This window comes from Cyprinodon variegatus, unplaced genomic scaffold (genome assembly GCF_000732505.1).
Source record: "Cyprinodon variegatus isolate N-32 unplaced genomic scaffold, C_variegatus-1.0 Scaffold828, whole genome shotgun sequence".
Taxonomy (NCBI): domain Eukaryota; kingdom Metazoa; phylum Chordata; class Actinopteri; order Cyprinodontiformes; family Cyprinodontidae; genus Cyprinodon; species Cyprinodon variegatus.
In genome coordinates, this window is record NW_015151281.1 from 316,500 (window position 1) to 329,451 (window position 12,952).

General features: G+C 36.8%; 1 protein-coding gene across 1 annotated transcript in view; it reads right to left on the bottom strand.

The window, feature by feature from the left end:
- The window catches only part of LOC107098977 (attractin-like protein 1), a 60,934-nt gene that overhangs the window by 5,636 nt on the left and 42,346 nt on the right, over positions 1-12,952 (bottom strand). The window contains exon 12 of the mRNA XM_015396892.1: positions 9,239-9,346. Within this exon, the coding sequence (XP_015252378.1) occupies positions 9,239-9,346 (108 nt within the window). The remainder of the gene's footprint in view (positions 1-9,238; positions 9,347-12,952) is intronic.

Consider the following 12,952-nt stretch of genomic DNA (forward strand, 5'->3'; position numbering starts at 1 on the left):
ATATATATATATATATATATATATATATATATATATATATATATATATTTCTAAAATAGAAAATTAAATTAGTGATTTTAAACACCAATCTACAGAATGCTAATGACTACCGTAATAACTAAGATGGTCAAAATCGATTAACTAAATTTTAACGCAGAGATAAAATTAGGCCTCATATCTACGGAGGTGGTTTTCAAACTTGGCCCTAAAGACCTGCTGTTCTGCATGTTTTAGATGCGTCTCTGCTCCAGCACACCTGCATCAAATGATTTTACTTCCTTCTCAGCAGCCACCGTGGGCTGGAGGGACCCATAATCAACCATTTATAAAATTGAGGTGTGCAGAGGATAGGAAATACTAAAAAGATGCAGGACAGTGGGTCCTGCAGACAGAGTTAGGAAACCACAGGACTAAAGTACTTTATTAATAATCACTCACTGCAGGAATAATAGAAAATGCTGTTGCAAAATCTATTCTGCATTCGGTCATTCATAACTCCAAAGCTCATGAACATGCATGATGAAAACATGCTAATGAATGCAAAAGCATAACCAAACAGTCAGTATGAGCTCTCCTTCCAGCACTGACAGGTCTCATCAATCAAAGCAGCTGTTCATTACTGGCTCCATATGTCGAGTGCCTGCCATTTTGGTCTGTAGTTTGAGGGCCTGAATCTGTCTGTCCAGCAGCTGCTGATGTCTTGGTCAACATTGTGGAGCCCATTAAGAAAAGACAAAAAAAGGTGTAAAGGCTGCTAGCATTTTTGCACTAAGCCCTGCTGTGGGTTCTGCAAAGCTGTGTCATAGAAATGCTAATGATAAAGCAGGATTCTTCTATCTGGGCAGTATAAAACGTTTCTTTTTTTTTTTTTTAAGGCCGACACTTAATTTGACCAACAGATTCCCAAAATATGATACAAATTATTGGGGGGCGGATTACTAAAGTCAATATTTCTTTTTCCTTCTCCATTTACATGATAAAAATGACATGATACCAAATGTTATGTAAAAATCCCAGTTTAATAAAAAAAAAAAAATGTATTAGCAAACAGCACATTAGCGAGGGATAGAAAATGGAGGAAGTGTCAGTGCATTTGCTTCACACGAACTGAAGGCACCAATTAATCTGCGAATGCCTGCATGTATCGCTCAATACGTTAATATAACCAAAAATAATAAATACTCAGTATCCTTTGTCCTGCATGTTTTTTAAGGTTTTTCCTGTTTCCGAGTGCCTGGCTTGAGTAAACGGCTGATGAACATGCCACTGTAGCTCTTGATGACTGCAGGTCATTTGATTCAGTGTTAAAGCAGAGGCGCATTTAAAACACATGGGCAGTGGACCCAGAGGACCAGAGTTAAGGATCACAGACGTATGGAAATTAGTCCTAATGGTTCAGTCCAAATTACAGGATCTAAATCTTTCTAGGATTCTAGAAGTTTGCTGCTGAAGGTAGCTGCACATTGGGGTAGCTCTGCTATTATGACTCCGATATTCTCTTTCAAAAGAACTCAAGTTCCTCTGTTAGTGGATCAAAATTAATTTATTTTTTTAATGTTTTTGGACATTTGTTTTGGTCACGATAGCAACTTGTTATTCTTTTTTATTGAGGAGCAGCTCATTCAAATCTCAAAAGCTAAAAAAAAATACTTATAACTACTTCTACAAGTCTAAACCGGGTTGGAAATGTGGCACAGGGGGTGCAGGGCATGAACAAGGAGAATAGAAAAGGAAGAAATTCAGCCCATATCTTCCATTAATTATTATGTGGAATTTGAGATCTTTAGGAAACAGGTTAAAAGAACTCGATGCCATAGCAAGGACCCAGACAGAACATCTGGAATGCAGTATTACGTGTTTTTCTGGTTGCAAGAACATATCCCCAACTCGCTGATGAAGGTTCTCAGTCATCCAGGTCATAGTCATTCCGTAAAAATTCAAAAAATATCCACTGGACTTGGTTTTCAAGATTTTTCAAACCTTGAAAACCAAGTCCAGTGGATATTTTTTGAATTTTTACGGAATGATATCCCCAACTCCAGTATCTCTCTGCAATCTGACATACAAGCAGACAGAGATTTAAAGCTATAGTGTGTCATTTTTAGTGACATCTAATTTTGACCGCAACATGAGCCGCTCCCATGACTGCTTCTACCCCTCCAACAATACACAATGGCTTCAGCAACATCTGCATCACCTATCTTGTTAAGTGATGATGTCTATTTGCAGAGATATTTTATAAATTGTATTTTATTACTTCCTTTAGGGTATAGATTTTATGAAGGCCCAAGACGGAGAATGTACTTATTTGTTCCACATCATTGTCATGTTTTAGTGAGCTGCTTAGCATAGACATATAAACAGACTAAGTAACTGTAGTCGTTTAGTTTATTAACAAGAATGTGTTGGTTGGAAGCATATATATTCCTTGTTTACAGAGCCCAAGTCTTGACTGTGGCATAGAGGTCATCAGATGAGGAAGAAAGATGAAAAAAGAGAGGAAGGGGGGAAAGAGACCGCATGGGCATCCAGCCAGGGACGGGGGAGAGGTGCTAGAGGGATGACTGGAGCCGAGGAGGCAAAATTTGAAGCTCTCCAATGGAGCCAGAAAGAAGTAACCAAATAATACATCCTGAAAATTACTTGGTTCACTGGAGCAAGCAAATGAACACCTATAAGGAGCCCCTACAGTTTTCTTATTGCGGTGGAGCTTAAGATGCCATCATACACCTGCTTCAACAAACCCACTGTCATTTAGACAAAACAGGCAGGACTTTAGAGATCACTTTCTCAGAAACTCTGGAGGACTTAGTTAACAATTACCATGATAAAAGACTACTTGAAAAAAAAAAAAAAGACCACAGTTTGTGATACTGAAGGTTCAAGTGTATAGAAACAGTCAGCAGCACAGGAGCACCACAATAGACAATAAACTTTTACAATTCCAATTGAGTTTGATCACCTTCAGCTTCCACAGGGTTTATACAGGAATGAGTAACTCTAATTTAATGCTTTTTAATGCTATATATATCTATATCTATATCTATATATATATCTATATATATCTATATCTATATATATATAGATATATATATAAAAACACAGCAAAATCGTGCGTAATCTTAACTGTCAACAAGCTGCAGCCACGTCCCTAATTCCTCGTTTTCCAGACACTTTTTGTTGAAATTTGCATTTTTCCATTCTCTAGCTTATTCTTCTCCTCAAGCTTCTTTTCTGAACATACAGCTTTACAACACAAGGCAGTTTAGTGCAAATATATCGCGATATATCTGATAAAATTGTTTTTATAAACTTTTTTTTTTAAATAAAGCATTTTAAATGCCACAATAATCACATTTAATGAATTTTAATGCCAATTAACACCTTAATTTGAAAAATAATAATATAATGCTTAAATGATTTTTAATGACCCGTGGAAACCCTGCTCCAGTACAAGTCAGGCTGTCATCTTTGAAATACTTGAAATATTTCTAAATATACTTGGTGAATCGCTTTGTTTAGAAACAATCATCTGATCATGAATGTAAACAAAACAAGGAAGACGATTGTAGATATCAATAAAAACAGGAGCAAGTCAAGTACTATTATAATAAGAGGATGTGGTGGCCGAGTATAAATACGTCTGTCTTTGGGGTAGAGTAGACTGTACTTCTTAAGGAAGCTTGGATAATTCAGTATTTGCAGCAAGAAGCTGCATATCTTCCATAATCATCTGCTTTGGTAGCAGCATCAAAAAGTTCTGCAAACTGATAAAGAAAACCAACTCTGTTCTTGGAAATATTCTAGAACCTCTTGGGATGATTTAATAATGAGCAAATGTTATAAAAAGAAGATCATGGACAACCAGGAGTATCCTCCTTAGAAGATTGTTGAACAACCACAGTTTGTTCAGTCACAGGTTTCTTCAGATCCACTGCAAAACAGAAGATCCTGCCTACCTTCAGTTAACAACATGTACAATGTGTTATATATAAAAAAAAAAAAAAAAAAACATGAGTTACTACAACATCTAACTTTGAGATCAATAAATCTTTTTGGAATTTGAATTTAATAAAACTCATTAAAACAGAAAAGATGTGAGAAGTTTTATCTCATCTATTTTACGTCTTATACAAACACCTTCAGTCATTTGTGCAGTTATTTTTCCAAAGAATTATTCCAAGATGAACTGCAGTAAATCAAGTTGAATGTCTTTCTAAGTTAAAAGGTAAAAATAAAAAAATAAAAACTGCCCTCTATGTCATCAAAATATATTTGCAATACTTAAATGACAGCAGATGTTGACTTATTAGCTGACACCAAGCAAAACTGCTGTTTTGAAGTTTCACCTTCAGCCCATGCCAAATCATTTAATAAATCTGTAAGTCATCCAAAAGTACAATTAAATATTCATAAGCATGGAAATTTAAAACCTTCAAATATATTTCTAAAAGAGCAAAATGTTTTAGCTTAAAGGTTACATACTAATGACGGAAAAAGACCGATCAACCTTCGACTTTACTGGAAAAAGAGCATGTCCTGATGATCAATATAAAAGGGTGTAAATTTTAAAGTTGCTTGAATAATTTGTACCTTGTTGCATAAGTTTGATCTGTGTTTTCAAAGCTTCAACTTTGAACAAAGCCTATAATTTGTGTATTATAATAATCCATCAAAGCTTTTTAGGCCACAGCTTTGTGTACCCATCATTATTAGCTGTGGAAGACTTGGGCTTTGACAATTACCCCATTTACACTACCCTCGAAAAACCATCCCGAGCCGGTCCAAGCTCAGTAACTGAGATAACTTATTGTAGGTAAATGGAAAGCAAACTGAACTGAACCGAGCTGCATATCCCGATTCACACTCCATTCCAGTAGTTGGCGGTAATGCCCCTCCGGAAGTTGCTTGCCAACCAACACAAACAGAAGAAGAAGAATAACTATAAAAAAACAATCAAAATCATCTTCTTGTGTTTTATGGTAGTTGGCAAACAACTTTTGGTGTATTACCGCCACCAACTGCTTGATTTCCTCTTCAATACTGGCAGTAATACCGCAGATCGTCACTAGGAGGCAAGGAGTCGAGGAACCGAGATAGCGTGATGTGTAAACGGTCATCAGAACCGAGCTCGGCCTGGTTAACTGATCCGAGCTTGGACCGGTCTCGGCATGGATCGGTTTTTCAAGGGTAGTAAAAATGGGGTAAATGATTTGTCCATGGTTTCTGTGAAATAACCTCATCTACCCCATTTATAGATATACACTAGATATATATGTTTTTTGTTGTTTTTTTTGTCTGCGATCTTCTCCTTAATATTGGCTTACAGAGCAAATATATGTCTTCAAATGCCTTTAAAGAAACTAGAGGCAAGATGAGAAAATGAGACTCAAGAGTGACACGCTTGGGGCAACTGCAGCAACAAGCCGAGTCGGCATGGGAGCACACAAAGACATTTCACTGACAGGCCGCATTCACAGCACTGCACTGGTGATGATGTAACGTTAAATACGAGATGGTTTACTACAAGACCATCACACATTTTATTACGGCAACCAGCATCATGTCAGGCAAAAAAGTAACTATTTACTTCAGTCTAAATTTCATGTTAGCTTCAATCTATTTTTTATGCAACGAAGCCTAGTAAAGCAAAAAACCTAATGTTAAAAAATAAAAATAAAAACCTTTAGTATGTGGCAACAGCAAGCTGCAAGCGTAATATAACCGCCAACACGTTGGGCTTTTAATCCCTCTATACCAGTGGTGATTTCTCATTGAATACTTGGGTAACTAAACTTCCCCTGTAAGTTTCGTAAAAATATTGGTGAAATTAGCATAATCAAACTTCATAAATGTGCTCCTTAACCTGCCTTAAATTTGGCTAAAATGCGACTGATTTAATGAGTATGTTGCACATTAATCTGCTGTTGAGTCCGCTCTCCCCTCTGCTCTGGAGCTGCAGGACGCTGCCTATCAGTTTAAAGCCTCTTTCCCGTTGAAAATACCAGGTTAACGAGTGTTTTTTAAACAAAGGTTGACCCGGTAACAATAAGCATGTAGCTCCCTTCCTGCTGCGTTGCCTCTGTCCCCCTATCACTGCATGTCTGGTGATGCCATCACGCTGGGTTAGCGTTGATGCTAACTGTCATCAGTGTGACAGAAATCAGGAAAGTAATCAATGGAGAGTAACACCTAAGGAAGCCAGGGAGTAGGAAGTGTGCTTTATAGTTTTGCTCTATTATCTGTCTGAATCCCTCTCACCAGTGCTGCGTCATATTTATAGAATGCAAGCAGAGTTGTTTCAGGTTGTTAGATCAGACGCAACTGGCACAGTGTGTTTAAGTCCTTACTTTGCACTCAATAGCTTCACGTAAATTAGCGGGTCAACCTAGTTGATCAGTGATTTTAACACAGGCCGCTTGCCAAGTCTTTGGATTCCAGTAGAAACGCATCAGAGAACTCTTCCCACTCCTGCTAAAAGCTGATTGTTTCCAGGTTTAAACAGGATTTTTGGTCCGTGGAAAAGGGGTATTAGTGGAATTTTCTCAAAATTCCTGCCCTTATTTAAGCAGGGTACCCACACCTTGGTTATTATGAAATTCAAATATTATCAAGGACTTTCAAGGAGCAACTTTTTTAAAGTCAAGGACCACGTGCGACACCATTTACCTCCTGGTACTCCTGAAAGTGTAATTGTAGCTATGTTTACATGGAAATAAGCTATTGAAATAATCAGTCAATTGGACTGAAATGCATCATTAAACATTCCAGCCAGAATATTCAGATCAGATTCTGTATTTTCTCACCTACCATGACTTGAATATCAACTTCAGTAGTATCTCATTCTCGATTCACAGGGTCCAATATGACATTGGTGCACCCTTTACAGCAACAAGTGCTTCAACTCCTCTGGGTTGGTTTAAAGGAATCTTGACTTTTGGCAATTCTTTCATGAGCACATTTGTGAGATCATAACTGGGATGAGAATGTCTGCCTCTCACTCAATATTCTAATTAATTCCAAAGGCGCTCTATTGGGTTCAGGTCAGGAATCTGTGCAGGCCATTCAAGCATATCCACACCAAACTCTCTCATCCATGTCTAATGAACCTTGCTTTATGCACCTCCTTGTCCAGCACCATTATGTTCGAAGAGGAAGGGGCTGTGTCCAAATTGTGTATGCAATTAGGGTAATGTCTAGAGATGTCCTTTTTGTAAAGCAAAGCCTCCCTGGCAATTGTAGGCAACCAACTGAAATGCATGGAATGGGAAGAAACCAACTAAATGAAGAAAATGCTCAGCTACAGTGATGCAGCAGAGACTGAAACGGTAATGCCGTCACATATTATATTTATCTTGGCTGGTTGTGTCATTTTTGCTTTGATTTTGTGTTGTTTAAAATTGTGGGGATGGCTCTTCCAGGGAAAGACCTTTCAGGTGGGATATTAAATACAAAGGGCACCTCCATTGAACAAAAGCCCAGACTTTCAACAATTCTCAATGGTGGAAGATCTTCAAAGTTCAAATTAAATTAACTTTCTTGCTTGAGCTCAATTGGCTTTATGTCTGCTGCAGTGGATCATATTGGTGATGTGCAAAACAACAATCATGTTTGTGACATTTCAGAGTATTTCCTTTTCTCTTTCCACAGCTCAGCTTAACTGTGGCTTTTATCCAAGTAAGTGGCCCTTTGGTGCAAAGGGAACAGGAACATATAGAAGCCTTTGCAAATGTCACAAACCATTTGAGCGCCATATTCTCTGTTCTTCCGTATAGACATAAACAAAAACATGCTTTTAAAAATACATTTAACCACCTCCCATGGTGAGAAATGTTGTAAAATGTTGGGGTATGTACAACAAAAGCCCAAATCGTTCTTAAACAATCCAAAGGTATAAAAAAATAAGACAATCAAATATGGCAAGATCTGGATGATGGTTTTGTTTGAAAAGTACAATCCGAACCATAACCCAGGATCAACTGTGATCTCTGCTAGATAATACACCCTTTTTCTCAAGGTGCTCTGGGCAGCAGAGACAGAGTGAAAATCAAAAACAAATGAGGCCATGGATTCCCAAAAGATTGTAGCAGTCTCAAGGAGCATACTCTAAGTTAAATGCATTTTTTTCCTAAACTTAAAAAACATATTTTTTTATTAGAAGGTAAAAGCTCTCTAGCAAATACATTATCCAAAATCTTGAGAGATAAAAGAGAATTTACACCCAAGCACAAAATTATTTTGGATAGGTTACACCTATTTTGGGTTGCTGTATTGTCTCATTGCCATTAGGAGGATTTCTGTTTTAAAAGTAAAGCACTATAGGCCTGTATTTTTCACAATACAAACTGTTTTCTAATATTGCTTTAGTGTCTCGTAAGTGTCCCATTTGATGTGCTATAAAGACACTTGAGATATTCATGAGATAAAGAAGAACCACGGCTGGAATATATCCAACGTCACACAGACCTACATTCCACTGATAAATATGCAATTAAAACTTTACTTTAATCTAAAAAAATAACCAGTTTCTTGCAGCTTTCGTCTTCAGACAGCATGACACACTAAGTGAGCGAAGAAGCATAGTTTTTCCTCCTCTTTTGTGCTTTACATTGCCCTTTAAAACACCATAATGCTGCGTGAGTACCATTCAGCAAAACGCTCAGCCTTAATGGGTTGCCTCTTTGCAGGTTGCCACAGTGATTTTGTTTCTCACAAGAGCAGATGAGACTCAGCTCGGGCTCGACATATTTCTTCTTCTTTAAAGCCAAGAAATATACAGTATAGGCTAATATCCAATGCTGAACCTGGAGCCAAACTTTAACATCTGTTAGGGAAGTACAAAAAAAAAAAACTGAAAAGACTAGACAGTATGGAGTAATCCTACGCAGAAGCATGTAAGAAAGCAAGAAATTAAAAAACTATTATGAATAAACCAAACCAAAGGGTAGAAATGAAGCATTGGAAGAACTCACTGATTTTCTTTGAGGTGACAACTTAGAAAAAGGCTTCCTCAGAGCCAAAAATGATTAAGATGACTACAGCACAATAGCTTTTGATTATGTAGAATTGAAATAATTGCATATTTAATGTCTTTAACAGAAGGAACAGTCAAGTATGTTGGATTACATGGAAGGATATTGCTATCATCTCTACTTTGTAAAACTTTGTATTTTAAATTTTAAAACTAAAAAGAATGCATCAAATAATCTATAGTCTTTAATGTGGGATTTAGACTCACATCAAGCACAGGCTGCAGGACTTCAGTCAGCTCTCTTCTGGCATCCAGTGAAACAGCCACGGATGCAAACGGACGACTGGCCATCTGCTGACGCTCTCTCATTAACTGCTGTAACAACAAACACAGAAGACATGTGAACAAAACTGAGTAAATCTGCTATTAACCAGTTGATAGATATTTAGTGTCATTATTAAACCAAACCATTAGATTTACAAGAACATGGCTTTAAAAACAGAGCTTCAGTTAATACAGCTAGAAACCTCCAATCTGGGTGTAGTTATGGACATAGACCTAAACCTTTAAAGACACATGAAGGCAGTAACAAATGTGGCTTTTAATCACTTAAAGAACATCTAAAAATTAAAGGACTACTGTCCAAGCAGGACATACAAAACTAATTAATGTGTTCATTTTTAGTAGAATTGATTACAGCGATGGGGTCTTCCTGGCCTGCCTAAAAACTTAATCAGACAGCTACAGGTGATCCAGAATGCTGCTGCTGTGTCCTCACTAAAACTAAGAAAATGAAGCACATCAGGACTGGGGCTTCCCGTTTCTCAAAAAAATTACTTTAAAATACTTCTGTTAGTCTATAAGTCATTGAATTGTTTAGCACCAAATTATATTACAGACTTGCTATCAGTGCATCAAGATCCCGGACCGTTCAGGTATTCTGGCTAAAGTCTACTGTTTATACCCAGAGCTACACATAGAGAAGGAGAGTTTAGTTCCTGTGCTCCACTAATCTGGAACAAACTCCCTACAAAAGAGCTGAAACCCTCAGTTGCATTAAGTCATGTTTAAAAGCATATTTGTTTAGAGTCTCCTTTTACTGCGCTAGCTAAACAAGATTAATTTAGACTCAAACTTTTCTTTCAATTGTTATCTTTTTTAATACTATCATCTAATTTTAATTATTCACTTTTATTCTCTTCAATTATTTGTGTTTTTTCTTCCTCATGTACAGAACTTTAAATTGTCGTGCCACAGAAACGTGCAATATAAATAAACTTCCTTTGCCTAAGAATTACTACAAAGACTACAATAAACATATTGCAGTTTGTACAACAGTCTGTTTTAAAATAAAGGATTTGGAAGTTATGTAAATTTGAAAGCCATTTATGTTTAATGTCTATAATTTCAAACCTCAGTGTAGCCACCAAATTACCAGCACTGCACTGGAAAGTTTTAAATTTTTTTCCTGCAGATTTTTCTTCATCTTCAGTATAAATAATAAAACAACTTAAATAGATGTGCACTTTTTTTTTTTTTTGCTCCGAGGTGCTTTATAGTTTCCTTCACACAATGTTCTCCTTGAAGTTGAAATGACCCTCGCAATTCTTGTTTCAGGACCCCCAACCTTTAACACTCAGAGCATAATTTGGTATTCATTAGTCTGGTTATTAATTAGCAGATATTATTAGAGGCCTGAGAGGTTGACATGGAAAAAATGAATGAGTGAGAAAGTGACAATTTGAATCAGTGTCTAGGTGTTTATCAAGGACAAACGGTGAAGAGACAAAGTCAGGATACTTTAACCAGACTTTTTACGATGAAGTTCTTATGTAGCAGCCATAACTTACAGAGCTCATGATTTTATATTAGAATATAGATTTGTATTCTATTATTTACAGTTGAACTCCCACAAAGATACATTTTTATTTATCAACTAAACTTTGAAATTACAACGATACTTAAGAAATATATTTATATTTCTCATATTTTGCATTTCTATTAAAACACAGCAATATTCTTCAAGCAATGGTGTTCAGTGGCTTGTAGGGTTTTAATGACTGATGAACTTTACCTTCCCATGGGTTTATAGGCCACCTAAGGTTTCTAAAGTAAGAATTTTGGCCTTATCGAATTTAAAAGATTAAGCACAAACTGGAGTTTGGACTTTTCTTTTCGCGATAAATCTAAACCAGTTTCACTCGAATGAACTGTTAAGATTCTACTTGTTTAGGTGTATCAAAATGCCCTGTATCTCTACACTTTATGGTCTTTTACAGTTCTAATGTGCCATCAAATACATATGAAAGCTTTTCAGAGACCCCACTCAATTCTGGGTAGATGTATTGGTACACACTGAATGAGGGAAAAGCAATGCTGCTTTGTTCAGTCTGAAAACCTTCCCTCAGGGAGGTAGTGTTTGTGGGGGGGGAAACATAACAGCACCCACATTAAATTGACATTGATCACCTGATTGATTTTTCCTTTTTTTAAACTTTATATCTGATGCCCGATGTTAAATTGTTGTACATCTCTGCCATTAAACATCAAACCGGCAATACAAAACCGATGGATTTGAGCTGCTGGGTCAAAATGGGTCAAAATGAAAAGTGTTGCCCTTTTCGAAAAAGATAAACGCAGGATGGGGGGCCTGGCGAGGTTGTTTCAAAACAAGAAAACAGCTCAAGGCTTATTACGGTTTCCAGCACAAAAAGCTTCAAATCCAACAACATTCATCCTAAATGTCAGATAACAGTAATGTTATTTATCATGCTGCAGAATTCATTTAAAAGCAGCAAAGCACAAGATGGGAGCAAGAGCAAATCTAGCACCTGCCATCCAAAGTATGCCAAGAAAGCAACCATTAAAAAAGGACCAGAACAATACATGAGAGACTCTAGAAATGAATGCTAATTTAATGACAAAAGGCAAGGCTGAACTCTGTAAAACCAATTAACGTTTATGCAATGACAGACTGATTTTGTCTAGAGTACAAGCTGGAGCCATTCAGAGTTTTGATAAGGGTGGGCATGCAGCACATTGCCATGCTACTTGATTAATTTGGCAACTGAGGGCATGAATTATCTGTTGAGTGAATACAACATTTCGTTCCCCTCATTGAATTGTATGAAGGGGTGGGTGTCATCCTGCCTCTGAGCATATTTCACACAGATCCAGGTCACACTGTCCCCTTCAAAGATCACCGGTTATACCCAGAGGCCGGTTCCTTAAAAGTCAAACAATACATAAACATGCAATCAAATATACAACCTCCCAGCCCTGTACCAAAGCTCCTTACCTCATAACAAATTTGCTTTAGAATATTTACACCATGCTTATTGGACAGTCTAAACACATCCTGTGATTAATGGACCAAAGATAACCATATGAAGATATTCAGTGGTGTCTAGCTACACTTCCCAAATCTGATATAACGCTGGAAGGGCGGAGGTGTTCTGTGTGGGCTAAGATACCAAACACCAGAACAGAATAATAATTAACTCAAATAGAAACTGGATAGATAATAGCAAAACATTTTCCTTGAAGTCAACTTGAAAATCACCCCAGAAATTGCTAAATATCTTGAAAATCAAATGCTAAATTTGACCAAAACTAACTAGAGGTGAGCAAACTTAACTCTTTATTAAAGGCTTAAGAGTGAGGTGATCATATTTGGATCATAATTGTCCATTTCTTCAACAGTCTTAGGGACTTTTAAATCTGAAATAAAAGAAAAAAAAAAAAGCAAAAACTTCCTCTGGAAACTGACAAACTATTTGATTTTCTTAAAATAAAAATGAAAAAAAAAATAACAAATTTTATTAAAAATAGTAAATGTGTTAAAATGTTGTAAAGACAAGCTTGCATCACTTTTGTGTTAGTCACTCACATAACCTACAACCTGATGTAAAAAATCATTAATTTTAAAAAGGGTGCTACAATTACTCTCGTGAGACCATCCTGATCTTGCGAGCTTTCAAG